The sequence below is a fragment of the Gobius niger genome (assembly GCF_951799975.1).
Source record: "Gobius niger genome assembly, chromosome: 8".
NCBI lineage: Eukaryota > Metazoa > Chordata > Actinopteri > Gobiiformes > Gobiidae > Gobius > Gobius niger.
The window spans coordinates 15,419,366-15,437,625 of NC_136859.1; the positions used below are offsets into that span (position 1 = coordinate 15,419,366).

Genomic DNA, 18,260 nt, shown 5'->3' on the forward strand with positions numbered 1-18,260 from the left:
CAGCAAGATCCTGACTCAAGACCTAGCATCACTGGACGCTGCGATGCGTTTGCCCACTGCTTCTGACAAGTTGCCCTGAGGCAGTGGCCGGGCATGGGTTAAATGCAAATGACAAATTTCCCTACAGGGGCAAAATTCCTTAACTGTATCTATAGAGGCATCTTTTTATGAGTACAAAAAGTGTAACCAATGGGAACTGTGGTTTAGCAGTTTGCTTACTGCTTCAAAATAGCATGAATAATTAACCATGTACAAACGCACCCCATTGTTGTCATGGCCTGCAAAGAAAACTGCTTCAGCGTGTGCACATTTCTTCCTCTGGTGAGCTCTAAATAGGCTACAAAAACTGCAATCTGCACATGCAAGTCTTAAAGATCATTAGGCACCTCTACAAGAGATGAGAGAAATAGCAACCACTCTCACTCTGATATCGTACACACTTTTATTTATAAAGCTTTTAATCAGGTCTCCAGAGAAGCCTCTGTTGTTTTCTGTTAGAAGAAATTAACACAGAGTTCAAGCCCAGTCAGTGTTATGTAACTCCGACGGCCTTGAAGATGAAACAGAATTACATATAATAGGCACCAGACACTATTGTAGACACAGCACAAAAGGGAAAACGACAGAATGCACTAGAATGCACAATGTTTATCATGTTTTCAGTAGTTTTGACCAGGTTTGTTTAGTAAATAGGTCCAGGTTATCATGTAGCTACATGTTTCAGTCTATACTAGTTTGTAAATGTAAAAAGAACAATTATTTGACTTGATCCTATAGTTCTGACCAGTCCTCACTGTCACTGTGTCCCTGAAGACTCCCAAACACCCACCTTGCCTGTATGAATAGCGTGAATGAGTGCGTGACAGAATAGTCTTGGGAGGGGCCCTTGGTGCAGATTGGGAGCCACGTTCAGCCCTAGGGCAGTTGTGGCTATAGTTTAGGAAGGAGTGAATGAATAATGCCCCACTGTCATGCGAAGCTTACAAATTTGTGAAGCACAAAATAAATCCAAGTCATTGTTAAAACTATCCACAACATGATGAGATATACATAATCTGAATCAAACGAATATAAACCGTATATATTTTAGACTTTCAAAAGGCCTCACCTGCTGAACCATACTCACCTGACTCAACCATACTATGGAGGGACATCGCCATCTAGTGGATGAACGTAATAATGTAGTTGCAGAGAGTGGGTGAATCCTGTAAAGCGAAGGGGGGCATTAGCCCTGCCTCTTTTGGTTAAACAAGGCCAGGGCTGCTCTCATTGGATAGAAACAAGATGTCAATCAAAGTCCCGGAGGCACGTTTATTCTGCTGTGCTCAGTGTTGTTCAGGACACGAACGTGAACACATCCACTCGCTCTAATGCCCCCACATGAAATCCCGAGCGCGCACAGGCACAACCATCAATGAACGTCAATACTATTACACAAACATGCTCTGTCTGTGCTCCTAAATATGACCACGATAAATAATATTTTCTACTTTAGAGATTTATATTTAGTTGAAGTTTATTGGCATATCTTTAGTCTATCAGTTAATAAAATCATGGTACTTGCCGAGGTCACCGTCACAAGGCTGTAGCATTTATTTCCCTTAATTAAACCTTAAGGAATAGAACTGCTATAGGCAAAAGCCCTACTGTATGAAGTGTGAAGTAACTAAATAGCTACACTTAGATTAGATACATATGTTTCTTAAACATGTAGCCTATTCACATAACAGATATAAAGCCAAATGTGTTGTCAATGTTTACGTGAATGCAGAATATATAGTAAGTCTACCTACAATGTCATTTTAATAGCCAGAGCTCCCTAGTCCCTGTCATGTCCACCTGACGCCCATGGGTGGCAGAGCAGCTCCAGACCACTTCACAGGACAGCCACGCGGACTGCGCGCCCATTGGTCGCCCCGGCGCCTTGACTCGTCCCCGCGTCGTCTCTGCTCGGTTTTCCTGGCATGACCTTTTCCCTTGGCAACCACTTCCTCCGAGCATCCAACACGGCCATCTTTAATTTTAACTCATTCATGAAAAGTTGTCTGGCTCATGTAAACACAACGCAGTAGCGCGGTCTCTCTCGCCAAAGCAGCAGACGGACACGGGCGCATTGTTTGTGTGTAGTTTTCCTGCGACCGGCAGCTTCCACAAAAAAGAACAGATCGAGACGAGCCGAGCAGCCGCTGTCCACCGAGAATAAAAAGCGTACGTGCTTGTGTTGTTGTGGCGTGTTCAGTCAGCCAGCAGTCATCCATCCGCGTTTTTGCTACCTCTCTGTGCCCATTCCTTGGGCAAGTACGCGCTATATTCACGTATGGGGATGTCTATATAACGTGTTGCGTTTGATACCGGTGCAGTTTCGTGCGTTTTGAGGAACAGCAGGTGGAGCGAAGTCACTGTACTGAAGGACAACAGTCTTCGTGTTGACAATACCACGGGACCTGAAAGACAATGTTGATACTAAATAGATTTATTGCAACGAGATAAAACACATGTCCGATGATATTGCCGCCACAAATTAGTTTTCTGCTTTTGGAATAGTTTTGATGCATTTTACCTTAACTTAATTGAGTACAATGTGCAATGTAACAATGTGTGATAACTTTTAAGGGTTACATACACGATGGATTTGTAGTTTGGAGGTATATCATGTAATAAGACGTGTGTGTAATGTAGGGGTTAGTTAGGGTCTTACGTTTTATTGCTTTATGTACCTCCAAACTACAAATACAAAATATCCAGCATGTATGTAACCCTTAGGTACAAGTGCACTCAATTTGGCAGATGCAATGTATCAACGGTAGTGTAAAATAAAGTGTTGCCAATTATTATTTTTATTATTATGTTTACCTTTTTCAGATGCGAAAAAAGCAGACTGCCAAACAGAGGAAGACTGAGGACTCGTCTGTTGTCCAGGAGTTTGCCGTAGAGAAAATAATACGCCGCCGGATCTCCAACGGAAGAGTAGAGTACTTTCTGAAGTGGAAAGGCTTCACAGAGTAAGTCAGTGTTGGAAGAAACACATTAATACAAAACTAACTATGTATTTGCTCTCACAGTGCGGACAACACGTGGGAGCCTGAGGACAACCTGGACTGCGCTGAACTTATTGAAGATTTCAACATCAAAAACGCCCATATGTGTGAGGACATAGAAGCGGAGCAGTGTGAAATCATGCCCAAAGAAGAAATGATGGAGCAAGAGACGGAAATTGTAACTACATTTCATGAAGTTGGAAAATCCATGTGTGGTTTATTATGAAACTCCCCATAATTCATTGTAAATTACTTCAAATGTCGAGTATTTCCCGTTTTACAAGCCGACATGTTATTTGAATCTTAAATGTTGGTGGCACTTAGCTAGATCTTTATTGTCCCCAAAAAGGGAATCTCCCCCCACAGGCTGCCATAAACACAGTTGCCATTCTGCACCATGAAAGAAAATATGTAATAACATAATAAACAGTCACCAAAAGATACACAGCAGACAACTAAACAATAATAAAACGGAGTATGGTGTGGCAAGTCAGCCTTTGTGCTAATTTGTTGAGGCTGGAGCTGGCTGAAAGAACAAACTGTTAAAACAAGCCCTCCATTACATTAAGACAGACCATTTTCTGTTGTCAGAAATCAAAATCCTATTGTGATCTGGCCAAGCGGTGGCATCTGTCTGCTGAATTGCTGTTCTGAAATGTGTGTCCTTTCGTCCTTGCCACTGTTGCAGGACGCTCTACAGTCGCCGCTGCAGACTGACAGCAGTGTCCTCCAGCCGGATGCTGAGCTGTCAGACACAAAGTCTCCCCTCGTCTTGTATCAGGAGCCCGAATGCATCATCGGCTCTACAGACCGAAGAGGAGAACTCATGTTTTTAGTCAAATGGTAACTACACAGCTTCCTTATTTCTGTGAGCATAAATAACTGCTGATGTTATATCGAGGAGCCATGACCTTTAGTGTTACTTTACTCGTGTCCATGCGCCTCATTGGACCTGATTAAAATGCAATTCAAATAACACGTCACTTACTAGACTATGGGTTTTCTTGCTAAATTAATACACAATAGGAAAACAGACAAAAGAACAAAGGAGGATACAATATAGTAACACTAATAGCATATCCACCATGAATGAATAATGTTATCTTAAGTCTGTAATACATTATTGTGCAAACCCTTGATATCCTTAAATCCCTTAAAACGAGTGCATTTTCTCCAATTCAAATCCATAAGGTCACAGCTTATAGACCAGCCTCATTTGAAAGCGAAGACCTACAAAACTCATCTAAATGCATCTTTTTCCTTGTGTTGTCTTCAGTTTTTAAAAAGATTTCCCCATCGCTTTTTTGTTGGGTTGTAGTCACATTTTTGCCTATATTCATGGCTTTTTGTCACTTTTTTTAAAATCACTTTTCAGTTGCTCTTTTCCGGGTTTTTTGTTGCATTTTCGTAACATATTTGTTCACTTTTTCGTCATGTTTTTTACGCCCTTTACTTGCATTTTCATCCTTGTTATCGTCTCATTTTTGTTGCTATTTTGACACTTTTTTCTCAAGAAGCTTTTAGATTTAGGTAAAGCCAAACTGGAGAAAATGTGCTCGGTTCAGGTGGGGTTAAGAGGATAAAAATCCTAAATTTAGGTTTTTAATATTCTTCGAGCAGTTAAAATAATAGTAATACACCTCACACCCTTGTTCCTGTGTAAATAAGGTGTGTGAGTGTGTGGTTGGTTTAGGACATTTTCATCATTGAAAGTTTTTTTCAATCTCATAAAAGTACAAACAAACATGAGCCTCTGCAGTGAGCGGCTCAGCTCTCCTAAGACATGACGGTAAATTTACAGGGAGTGGGTACGTCTCCAGCTCGTTGCCATGGAGATGTTGATTAAGGGAACTAGAATTTGAGATTCAGCTTAGGTCCTCATCCCCTCATCCAGACCATTCTTTGATCACCCACTGCAGAAATAGCATTTTCTGTGTTGAGCTGGTCATTAGGAGCATGTTTTGTACAGTATAGGGCAAAATGTTATGCAGTGTGCCTTTAATGATGGCGGCTGAATTTGCCGATTATGCAGATTAGCGGCCTCTCTTCTAGCAGGGCAGCTGTGGGTATACATCTGTAATTTACCACCAAGTATGGAGTGAGTCAGTGTAGTGCTTTGAGAAGATTATTTTTTGTAAAGTTGACTAACAGTACAAGGTATTAGTCATTATAACTGTAGTAGTAAGAGTTTCTATCCTTTTTTTCTGCAGGAAAAACTCTGAGGATGTGGCCCTGCTCCCAGCGCGCGAGGTGAGCGTCCGCTGCCCCCAGGTGGTCATCGACTTCTACGAGCAGAAGTTGACGTGGCACAGCAGCGAGGACGAACAGTAAAGCGGCCATTGTGGGGCAAACCCAAATCTTAGTTTCCCCTTCATCAGACGACCCCCCCACCCCCCCTTCAGCTGAGATCATAGGCGCGTGAGAGACTCTCCCGGGTCATAGATATTAAATAAAGTAGATGGTGCTATGTATCCCATGGTGCTAGAGGTCGTTTTGTACCTTTGAAGGGACTGTGATGGAGACCAAAACTAACCTTTGCGTAGAGTGGCGTATTCGCGGCAGATTAACCTGTAGCAGCTTAGGGTTTGTGTCGTTACTTTTTGAGACACAATCACTGTGGTCTGTGTTGTTTTGTTCAGAAGCATTTACCCTCGAGTAGTGTTTAGTGGGGAGAATGCTGCAGTGAGGAGTTGTTGTGTTTGTTGTGTAGTGAGTAGTCCGACTGATCAAACTGCTGTGCCTCCAGTCACTGTAATCTTTTCACTGTTGTTTAAACTTGTGCCCATTAACAACCTTAGTTTTTACTGTCTCTCAGTCAATGTTACCGTGTGACCTTTGTGGTTAATGTGTAATTTTTAAAAGCGTTACTCAGCAGAAAATCCCTACTTTCAATCTGCAGCTATTTACCAAATATTGTACAATTAACGGCAAGATTGTAAAAGATAATTGGCTGTGTGGATGCCCCTTCGGCATTAAACATAAATTTGATGAGTCACATGAAGGTTAACGGATTGTAAATTAAAGCACTTTACCGAACGCCTGTTGGATTTACAGGGCATTGTCTTCCTGTAGCTTCAGGTAAACGTGAATACCTGTTTTAGCCTCTCCCGTCATGTTATGGGACCCTCACCTCGGATTTCACCAGGAATTAAACCTGCTACTGATTTCACTGTAACCTACTACTGTTGACCAACGATCTGTGAATGTTTGTGAATAAAATCCTTTGTGCATCTACTGCTTTGTGTTTATTTTTTTAATACAATTTGGTTTATTGTTGGATCGCTCAATGTACCTCCAAATGATTGTTAGGGGAAAGTAATTTTTTTTAGCAGCAGTAAGAAGATGCCGTCAATTTCTGCCAGTGCATATGGCTTGTTGCAAGAACTTTAATCATTTCTCAACCGGACTGTTGTGAGATTTTATGGGCCAACACTAAAAGTAAAGATCTAGAAAGACTGCAACTGATGCAGAAAAAAGCTGCCCGTATGGCGCTGAACTGCTCCGATAGAACCAGTGTAAAAACTATGCACTCCGATCTGGGCTGGCTGAAAGTGAAAGATCAAGCCTTAGCTTCACTGTTATTCTCTAATTGGAAAATATTAAAACTCAATAATCCTATGTTTTTATGTAGTCAATAAGAAAAGAGAGTCACATGGCTATACCACTAGACATACATGTGTGAAGGGCGGTTTTTAATTCCCAAAGCAAATATCTCAAAAGCACTTTTGTCTATGAAGGGATGGAACGTCTTGCCACTAAACCTGGTTCAAATCGACCACAAATCTGTTTTTAAAGAACAACTGAAGAAGTTCATTGGTGTTGATTATCTTTGAGGATGCAGAATGATGTCAAGTTTGCATTGTACTTGTATTGTATTTATATGTCTGTTATCTGTCATATTGGCAATATTTTGTACATGTATGCTTTTAACAAGGACCCCAGGAAGACTAGCTGGCTGTAAAGCACAGCTAATGGGGATCCTAATGATAGACTAAACATATCGCAAGAAGCCATTAGAAGCCATTAGGAGCCAAACGATTACATTTTGGTCATGTTTTTGTTAATTTATGTTTTACCATTGTAGTCTCATTTTGGTTCTGATCTAGTCATTTAAAAAAAATTTACTATGCATTTTTCCTATTTATTCATTTTTACATTTTTCAGCTCATTACAATTGTATGTTCTATGCTGAAAATCTCTAGTAAAATATTGCAGGTTTGTTATTGTAGTATTCAAGACAGTTCTCTAATATCCCAAGTTTTTGTCATATCGTGCAGCCCCGGTTTGTTGTAATATATTGCTAAGCTGACACTTATTGCTGGTTTTAACATAATTTAAACAACCGTAAATGTCATGGTAGATGTTAATGGGAACTAGTTGGCTCAAGCTCACGTGCCATGTTTGTTGTTTATGAGTTGGAAGTTTTTCACTGCAGCCTGTGAGGGGAGGAGCGCCAGACGTGTGATTCTGAAACCTTTGTTCCTGGACATAAAGCATAAAAACATAAAAAATGAACTGCTGCCATCACCATAATCTGACATTTTTGGAATATGACAGAAGACTCTACCACTAAACAAGTGAGACCATTTGGACATTTTTTATTAGTGGCTTATTATAATGTTTAGAACCACTGCGTCACTAAACTGTGTAAAACTTGTAAGAATGGATTTTTAGTGGGAGTTTCTGTTCCTGATTTTTTGCCTGCCTAGCTGAAGCGCTTCCTCTTTCCACCCACTAAAGCTTCCTTTTTGACATTTTTGTGGAATAATAGTTTGTGTCTGTGTGTCTGTCTTCTCCATGCAGCAAACAATCAGTGTCTGGGTGCGCGACCCACGAATACAGAAAAATGACTTTTGGCATGCCTACATCGACTATGAAATCTCTCTCCATGTGAGTATTCAACATTACAAATCCTTGTGTTATGTTCTGTGTTTATACATTAAACGTTTCCCTTCTCTCAGACTGACAGTGTCTGCTTTACAAAGAAGATCTCCAGTGTCAGGCGGAGATACAGCGAGTTTGTATGGCTTAGGCAAAAGCTGGAGGCAAATTCTCTGCTCATGTGAGTCATGTTACTTTTTATAAAGCTTTCACCTTTGTTTTGAATATTTCACTAAAATTAAATATATGTTTTGCAGGATAAATCTTCCAGCGTTGCCTCCAAAGAATCCATTCTTCAGCCTAAACAATGCACGACAGATCACTGAGCGAATGAAGGGGCTACAGAGGTTTTTGGAGCTGTGAGTATGAGCTCAAGAATCAATGCTGCACTTTGACTTGTTTTGCCCAACGCGTCGCTGAGAAAAATGTTTTCTCCTGCATTTTTCTTCTCAAATAGATGTCAGAAGCAGGGTCGATATGATGGTCCATTAGTGCACAGACACTGAGAAAACCAGTGAATGAAAGCAAAGAAAAACCTTTATCTCATAACCCAAACATTTAGAGATGAAAACTGAATTCTGAAAGACCTTTTTAAGGTGTCCTATTTTTTCCAAAGCTGTCTGATTTCCAATTTAGTATTGAAGTTGGGCTTCTGTGAGACCATGAAAACGGGTTGATATTAAAGTAAATAGAAAAGACATTATCAAGTATAAATGAAAATAGGGAAGGCAGAAATTTCTCTGAGAAATACTGATACTAAATGTAAGAAACTTATCATAACTGATTCCTTTTGGTTGTTGTGTCTGATTTGCAGGATCCTTCAGAGCCCGTTAATACTGTCGGACAGCTGCCTGCATCTCTTTCTCCAGTCCCAGCTGAGTGTGGCCAAAATGGAGGCCTGCGCTGCAGGGAGGACCCGGTACTCTGTGGCTCAGGCCGTGCAGGGCTGTGGCCTCAGACGCTTCCACTCCAACGAAGACCTGCACAAAGACATGAGCTCATCCTGTGACTGTGATTCAGACAGGTAACAACTACAAACACTATAGAATGTGACCAAATAAGGACATTTACTCACATTTCACACAAATAAAATGTTGCCACTTTCAAAATATTACTCAAGTACAAAAACAAAAAACAGGATGTCACAAAACTACTTAAAAAAGTACATTGTCTTCACCTGCATTATCTGTGTTAGAACTGTCTTTGTCTAATCCTCCAGCTCGGAGAGTGTGGAGAGTGAACCATTGCTGCTAAATACGTCCCGCTCAACAGTATTACTTCAATATCCTGGTCTGGAGAAAGAGGATACTGTGAACTAAGTCAAACTGCATGAAGACTCCCCAAATAAACTGAGAATTAGGGCTGTTACTCATTTCTGCACTTTTGACCAAATCCTGTCCAGCTTCTTCAGTGTTAATGCACAAGTAATTGTATAATGATATATTGACGTATAATTGATGTATAATGACTGTGATTGATTTTCTAATTCTTTGTACCATTTGTTAGTTTATTCAGTGTCTCAATTAAAATGTATTATAAACATTTGCTTTGAAGCTTTTATTTTATTGTGGCATCAGTGTTAATTGTATGCAGTCTATTTTCCAGTGTCTGCACCAACACATTTTGTATACTAATCAGTTGCTGAAGTGATGTCATTTTTATAATATGTTCCTTTTTAAGCTGATAAACAAAGGGTAAAGAAACCTGTTCAGTAGCAGCAGCGTTGTAGCGCTGTGTTGCCTAAAGATGGCAGTGTTGTTGCATCCTTTGTCTATTCGTTCATGTATATTGCTTGCATATAAACAAATAGAATAAAGACCTACATGGAAGGCAAACTCACAAGATACTAAAGGATGACTGTATGTGATGGTTCATGTCGTTCTCTGTGATTTTTCTATCCGGGTGAATGTTCGGAGCTTGTCATCCACTGGCTGCTGCAGTGCTTAGCAGGGTGACATAATAGGCTCTCTGCAGACACCCTCTGTCAGTTGTGTGCTGGGACGTCCTGTGGGATCCTCTATGGACCCGCTCCTGTCATAGGGGTCATGCAGGTAGACAGGCTACACTGCTCCCCTCTGTGCTAAATGCCGGCTGCACTGACAGCACACCTTTTCAAACTGTCTCCGGCTGTGGACTTCTTCAAGATTTTGTCCATTGTTCTGTGGGTATGCAGAATACTGGTGCTCCCACAGTGAGCAGCAGCACGCTTATGCAAAGGTAATGGCCACTAAACATAGTGACAGCCACCTGACATATCCGTGCAGTTAATGAGATTATTCCTGCCGTGGAGTGCCCGAGATCCTCATTACAGATTCACACGGTGCAGACAATAGCACAGAACAGACAGGTGACGTCACCTCAGACTCGCTCAGAGCACTCTGGACAGAAGGGAGAGCCCAGAGAAATGGATGAGTGGGTGTATATGGGCTTTTAAGCACATCTAAGTATGCAAATGAATCAGAGTTCTTTGTTGGCGCTTAACTGTCTGAGGCAAATGACTCTCTCCTTCACACATGTATGCACTGGCACTGCTGCACATGTTTGCTTTTGAAGACAACCATATTTTATACAGCTGTTAATGCCTCCAGAGATGAAAGTCTCTTTAGCATTTAGTCTGCGATGTTCATGATATATAACATCCGCTGCTTTGCCTGACTTCACTCTCACTTTTCTTCAGGCCTTCCGAAAGTGCCTGGGCTCCTGCATGTTTTGCCACACTTTAAAATGGATTGCTTTGCTTTTTCAGGCCTTGATGTATCATTTAGCTTTTGCCCACCAAATACTGACATGTTTTAACAGCCTGTGTCTGTGGTCCAGTGGTGGTTAACCTTGAGTCGCCCTAACCTCGGCTGACAAGCTCCGCTGCCGTGACAACATCGACACTTTTGAATCCATCGTTTGTCAGTGTTGAAGGAATGGTGACCCTAATCATGGATTCATTTCACAGACCATTTTGAACTTAGCAGGAACGAAACTTTGACTTTACACATGCAAAGAACAGAGGCATTGAAAGTTTCCCTTTTGTAAGATGCCTGAAACAAAACCTTAGTTCATATCTGGGATTTCACATTTCACGGTTCAATAGTCACAGTCACTTTGGCCTTGATTTCAGTAACTAATATCAAGGAGTCTATTCATGGTTCCCTTTCTTTTCACTTAACCTTTTAACTGACTGCATTTTCAGCTTTACCCAAATGTAAAAACTTCTTGACTGGAAAACAACAGTGTAACGTCTCATTTGAAAGCTAAGACCTATAAAACTGATCAGAGCATTGCATTTTTGTGACGTTTTTCTAGCTTTTTCATTGATTTTCTTCATTGCTTTTTCGTCAAGTTTTTGTCACCTTTTGGCATTTTGTGATTTTTTTTTTGCTTTTTCATTGGCTTTTTTGTTGCTTTTTTGTTGGGTTTTTTTGTCATGTTTTTGTTGCTTTTTGTAGTTTTTTGACACTCGTGTTACTTTTTAGTTGCGCTTTTGTTTTGTTTTCGATTTTTTATCCTCCTTTTGTCGCTAATTTTTTTGTTTGAAGCTTTTAGATTTGAGTAAAGCCAAACTGGAGAAAATGTGCTCGGTTCAGGTGGGGGATAAGAGGTTAAATGAACAAGAATTCCTCCATTTTTAAAAATCTAATTTTGAGCGCGATGAGATCTTATATCTTAATTTAAGTGCAAAAAAATCTTACCCCACGGACAGATTTTGAGATACTAATTGTTGCCGTGTATTTGCTATTATTTCAATGGTAAATATTAAAATAATTGCTCCTCTTCCTCTTTACGCTCAGACATAGGCTGCACCTTCTGTCTGTATCGTCATCATGGGTTCAACGTGTCACTCTAAAATGTTACTTTTCCTTTTTTCATGTAATCCCACCAAAGTGTTCTCTTCTATTCACAGTCTGGACATATCACTGATTTGCATCGAATAGCACTACATTTAATAAATAAATCACAGCTTGCTTCAGTGGCTCATTATGCTGAATCCATTAAGAGCATCTAGTGGTACTTTAGATATTAAATTTTTGTCACAGCATCTTTGATACTGAACATATTAATAACATTATGTAAAAACACACCACATGTTGTCATGAAGGAGGTCCTCGATTTGAACACTCGCTTATTTGATACTTTATGGTTTCAAAGTTAAAATAAAGTACATGGGAAAATTAATCAGCTCTAATTTCGGACACAGAGGGAACAGATGCAGGTTAAATCAAGCTAAAAACAATTCCTGCCCGCATATAGGGGAATGTGTTTTGAGCTGACTGTCTCAAACATGCATTAGTATAAAGGAAGAAATGACAATAAAACATGGGTGAAAGCTAGAAAAAAAAAAGTGAGTTCATAATATGGGCCCTTTAAGTGTTCACAGGCCAATGAAAAGTGAAAACCCAGTGATAATTGAAATACTCATGACACAGGCCTTAGATCTTCAGGTTTTCAAGGTCTCTTTCATTCTGTGGCAGTGATTTACAGACGCCACAAAAATTCCTCAACCCATGAGCCAGAACGGGATTCCAAGAGCCGCATCTGTCCTTGTGCGCCTGGTCTTTCACCACTTTGCAACCTGTCAAAGTGCACGGAGGAAACACTTTTCAAGCCATCCAGTCAAGGCTGTAGCATTTTTCTTTTTTAACAGGACATGGAAATGAGATGCGTCCAGAGCCATCAATCATTCACCAAATTCAGCAGCCCTCGGTAGCTTCTCCTTTCGTGGTTCTGCTTGGAGATACCTGCAAGCTGTCACCTCTTGGCGAATGGGTGTAGCAATTATCGCCGAACAGGCATGATCATTGTACCAAAGCAAGAAACAGCTTCCCCATCTCGAGGAATCATAAATGTGCTCATCTCAGAGCAGCTAGAACATGCAGCCGGAGGGAAGGAAACCAGAGGAGAATCACAGACTTCTAATGTTCAGAAGTAGTGGCAAATTGAGACCTGTTTTATTAAAGGACTAACAAACAGCCTTTATCTTGGAGTAGAAGAACATGCAGAATTCTATGGTAGAATTTGCCTCTAAACAATCAAATTGTTTGAACAAAGTTTATGAAAATATCTATCCACATCAAATAAAACTGACACAAAGTTCAATGTCTTCATAGTGAGACAAAAAAATAATTTAAAAAATCCTACAGTTTCAGTTGATTGGAGGGTATTATGTTTATCCTGTATTTCAAAATATGTCAAAGATGTCTTTATCACCATCTGGCACTTTGAAACTGCAATATTGATCTAAAAAAGCAGAAACAAAATGTTGTTTCATTCATGCGATGTACAAATAAGCCCTTGCTTCCCTTTGCTGCGCAGCTGTTTCAATTGAGAAAAAACACATGCACTGCTCCGTGCGAGTGGCTATAGTGAAGCTTTAAGTGTTTTCACTTTACGATGAGAGGATTAAGTTTAGCAAGAAGTGGGTTGAAACACAGCTCTGGCCATGTTTTTTTTATTAGAGAACAACATTGTAACATGGTTAAATGTCAGTTTAGCATAATACCACTTTAAGGCACAATAGTCAAATGCTTGGTTTGTGGACCCAATCCCTGATAAAAACGATGCTGTTTAATATGTGTGGGGTTTGTGAATTATAATGAATCAATCAATCATAATACATGAAATAGTGTATGCAGATTATGTCACTGCATGGAACCAGGATGACAAGAGAAGCCAAATGAAATGATGGTGAAGTTTGAGTAACATTCATTTATTGCTATTTGTTTTGACTTAAACTTAAGTTTTGTAACCTCATTTATTTATTGACACATCCCAGGTAGAGCAGCTAGCTCAAACTAAACTTGGATAGTCAGCTCTAGGGCTGATCAAATTGACCCCTGCACCTTCTGTCATGACAAAGGTTGTCCAGTCCAGGAGTATTCGGTCCAGTGCCGTACAGAAACATCTGAAAAAATTACAAATCACCCAGAATAGAGCTGTCAGTCCTCCGTTACTCTTTTCATACCAGTGAAGGTGAAGGACATTTTGAAAATGAGCATTCTCTGTTCATGCGCTATTTGATTTCAAATCATTTGTGGCTGGATTGGTTTTCAGTGAATCTTGTCACCAATATGCCACACGTCAGGTCAGCTCAGGTGATGCAGTTGTTAATTTAATTGTATGAGGGGTTTTATTTAGATTTTCATCTGAAATAATAAAAACTGGACCTAAGCGCAAAGCAAATGTTCAACAGACAGATGAACTAACAAAAAATGTAAAACAGGTGTGAAGGAATTTATTATAGAGAAGGCAATATAAGCATAAACTTCAGCCTATACCTTTTCGGTCAGTTGTATATTACGGTGAAGAAGTATACTTAACTGAAAACTAATTAATCCTGTACTTTAAGGCTGCATTTGTGACTGTTATATGTGTTGATATAATTAATGTGTTAATATGATGATTTGATCAATTGCATATATGTTTTAAACAGTTCTATTGGCCTCAGGAAGACTTCGTGGAGGCTAATGGGGCAAAAATACATAACTCATGAATACAATTAAAGCTAAATGAATCACTAGAGCATAAATGAAAAGATTTCTATTTAAAATGAAGTCTAAAATGACCCTATTTCATCTGAAGAAGCCGAAGTACCACCAGTGGTACACGTACCACAGTTTGAGAACCTCTGCTCTATAAAGTTTTATAGGCCCCTGCCCTCCATCTGAAATTGTAACATAAAATTCTCAAATGTATTGTGTGGATTCATGCTTTAGCACAAGAGAGCAACCCCTGAGAGTGTTACCAGATCATGTGTGAACACTCAGAGTAATGTCTTGTTAGAGATGAGGAATGGGAACAAAGGGGGTGCTGTGGTCAGAGGTAGATGGGTGCAGAGACACCCAGAGACACCCAGAGGTGGCGGAGAGAAGACGGCCCAGCCAAGGGACCATGAGGAAATGGAGAGGGGTAGAGGGCAGCGTCTCCTGAGGCCTGTGTGCTTGGCTGCCAGCGTGTGTAAATCAGCTGGAAGCTCACAGACGCAATGAGGTAGAAAATAAAAAAAACATAAAAATGTCTAAGTGAAATAAGGGGCGAGAAGAAATCTTTTATGATGAGCCTAAATTCTCCTTAGTCTGCAGTAGATCCCGTGGTCTGCTTTCATTGTCTTCTGTAGATGCCATCCATCTTCAAAATCTGGATAGAGCTACAAATTACTCAAAAGATTCCACCTACTGTTTCTGTAATGAATACCTTAAATTCATATCATTATCATTTATGGCAGCCCATGTCAGTAAGTGTGGTTGTAAAGGCTCTGGCAAAATGTACACACGTGAACACTGACGTGGTGTCCAGTTGATACACTGTAATGATAACTGCAGCCGCCCGGTGGCACAGCAGTTAGCACTCGTGCTTTACAGCTAGAGGGTCCCTGGACGGGGCCTTTCTGTGTGGATGTTCTCCCTGTGTCTGCGTAGGTTTCTTTCCGGGTACTCCGGTTTCCCCGACTACTAAAAACATGTACAATAGGTTAATCCTCCAGTCAAGTGTTTCTCACCATTAGCCTGGCATGGGTCCCCGGGCACCCACTGCTGCTTACAGGCTGCCCCAGCAGCAGCAATGACGATGGGTCAAATGCAGAGAACAAATCCATACAGGGATTATTAAAGTATTAGTGAATTGATTTTGATTTTATAGTTTGCCTCCAGTTCTCATTATGGGGCATGTCTGCCAACTCATTTGAAATAAATATTTTATGAGGGTTTGAAAACAACTCAATCTCTGCCAACTCAGAAAGCAATAACACATGAGAAATTATAACTACAAACTCTTCCTGGGTAGATGACATAGCTGCACTGGACTTATTAAGACATTATTGCAGCGATGATTTGGTCATGTTATTCTGTTGACCGTGTGACCGTTCAGTCTGTATTGATGAGCCCTCCGCCTGTTCACTGGCCATTAAATAAGCTCAGATTAGCTTGACAAGACCTCTGCTTGGACATATCAAAGCTGACACTAAATGGCAGCGATGGCAGCAAGCTGCTGTCCATATTCACAGCTTTGCAAGTCTTGGTAATTCAAGCCACATACTTTTACTTCCTCCGCCAGGGCTTATTTTACAGAAATAAGATGCTATAAAAAGAGCTGACATTGAGAAGGCCTCCATGTAGCATTTAGGGTCAGCATAACTGGAATCTACAACATTATGAGGGGCCAAAGAGAAAGAGGAATAGAAAGGTTAGCATGGCAATGGCAGCTGAGGTTGTTAAAGCACTGGTCAGGCTCATAGACTCTTTGACAAATATACAATCTTGTGATCATTATTTACACCACTAACTAGATGAATAAATCAAGCAATTGAGCTGATATTAGAGCCAGTGCTGGAGAGTAAACAGAGTCGAAGTATGGAGGCCGAACACTTGTAAATAATCTGAGAGAGGGCCTGTGCCAAGGGAAGGTGTGGGAGATGTTTATAGCAGGTGGACAAACACCTGTCACTTTGATAAGCCTGATTTATCCCGAGTGGCATGTCAGCACATAGCTCTGGTGAACATGACAGCCAGTGCAGGACAGCGCAAGAGGAGCGGCGTGTGGAGCGGCGGAGCGAATAGTGAGCAACAGAGATGACAAGCTGGATCTGCAGTGGGAATGGCTCAATCAAAGTGAGAGTATGAGAGGCTTAGGCAGGGCTGAAAGTCGACTAACAAACATGCATGTTGAAATACGTAAGCAGAAACATGATAATGACTACTGACGGGTGATTTGGGTGACGGATTATCTGTTCACTACATCATGCACCTGTGGTGTGTGGGGGTGTGTAGAAGGGTGACCATTTTGTCTTTAAAGTCTCGCTGTTAGGAGAAAAATAGGACAGTTGGAGAATTTGTGCATGTTAAGCTTGGGGGAAAATTGTGATGACAAGAGCATTATTTCAACTGAGGTGTTAGTTTGCACCTCAGTCAGTGTCCGTGGGCGTGTAGTCCATGAAAGGAAAAGTGAGTTACAGGCAACAGGTGATGTGTGCGGAGAGCAGCGGCTGCCATGTGTTCCAATCCAACAGACGTGTAATGTTTATAACACTTTGGGCTACAGTATTGGCAGGAGGCCATAACGCTATGCCTGACAAATAGGTGTCTGTTTCTTTATTCGAGCTTTTAAAAACATTTTTTAAGATCTAGGCTTAGTTGTTAAAGGTAATGAAGCTCTGATTTCTGAGCTCTCACAAATCCTGGAGCTGACACAGAAAAAAGAAGCTGCTGAGAAAAACAGCAGGTAGAGGCAATTTCAGAGGTGAAATGAGTAGATTACTCAAACATGTATGAATGTAATAAAACATAATTCCATGTGTGTTTGTCATCAGGGAACATTGTTGGACCTGTCATTACAGTTACATTTTGGTAAGATGAATGCTACACAATCACAAACATTGTCCTGCATAATAAGGCAGTAGTGTATCCACGGCAACATCGCAGCATGGGAGTGGTGGGTGTGGCACGTTGTAAATGCCCTGTCTGAACCTATATTTACTGTCCTGTCGCTAACCCTAGTCTGCAGCTCATACTAATACAAATTACATATTGAAAAACCACTGAACAAATTGAAAGCTGCTCGGCGTCACATCTTAAATATGAATTTGCGGTGCACCGTGTCAGGATCTCTGTTAGCTTTAACTTTAAATCGGCCACATCTCGGCAATGTCACCAAGCCAAGTGAGGAAAGCTTAATTTGTCAGCCGCTGTGAGTTATGTGAGCGGAGACTGACCTCAATTAAGAGTGACTTGCATTTGAAAAATGTCCATTTCAGATTTAAAGATTTTGAGCAGAAGAAAGGCTTTAATGGAACGCTGACAGGGGCCAGTGGCAAGGCAATACATTTCCTGCAAAATGCCAGAAGATCTCACATAAATAAGAGGATGTTATTCTTGACAGGGCGTCTCTATGCTGCTGCAGCACTCTATGTGTAGTATAGGAAGGATTTCATATATCATGGTTTGATCAAGCTTTATCAAATAGTATATAGTATTATCTCATGCAGACAAATAATACATATGTGTATAAATCTGTGACTAGGGAAAAAATCTAATTTCAAGTCAGTTTTAAACACATCCAAGAGAAGACTGAAAAATCAACTGCAAAACTAACACAAGAGGTTTTACACATCAGACTCGATAGATACAGGATATAGAAAATAATGAGCGTCCTGCGATTTGCAAATTGCAACCACTCAGAAATGTTTTTATCCAACTGTAATTAATTGTACAGCACTATCTGGGACTAAAATGTTTAAAGATAGGAATTCTCCATCGATCACCCCTTTATTTATTCATTCACCGCAGCTCAATCTATACATTTTGGCGGCAAAATGTGTCCTGATGATTGCAAGTGTTAATTAGTGATATTCTGGTATCA

At 40.5% G+C, this 18,260-nt stretch overlaps 2 protein-coding genes across 2 annotated transcripts; both read left to right on the top strand.

Annotated features, from left to right (window-relative positions):
• The first annotated feature begins 2,068 nt into the window (after positions 1-2,068).
• Positions 2,069-5,454, top strand: cbx3b (chromobox homolog 3b). The gene is made up of 5 exons (XM_079561812.1): positions 2,069-2,208; positions 2,863-3,002; positions 3,063-3,216; positions 3,727-3,881; positions 5,249-5,454. Exons 2-5 carry the CDS (start codon positions 2,863-2,865, stop codon positions 5,367-5,369), a joined length of 570 nt encoding a protein of 189 aa, XP_079417938.1. The 5' UTR covers positions 2,069-2,208; the 3' UTR covers positions 5,370-5,454.
• Positions 5,455-7,798: 2,344 nt separating this feature from the next.
• Positions 7,799-9,352, top strand: snx10b (sorting nexin 10b). The gene is made up of 5 exons (XM_079562095.1): positions 7,799-7,928; positions 8,000-8,100; positions 8,177-8,278; positions 8,734-8,943; positions 9,139-9,352. Exons 1-5 carry the CDS (start codon positions 7,836-7,838, stop codon positions 9,236-9,238), a joined length of 606 nt encoding a protein of 201 aa, XP_079418221.1. The 5' UTR covers positions 7,799-7,835; the 3' UTR covers positions 9,239-9,352.
• Positions 9,353-18,260: the final 8,908 nt, after the last annotated feature.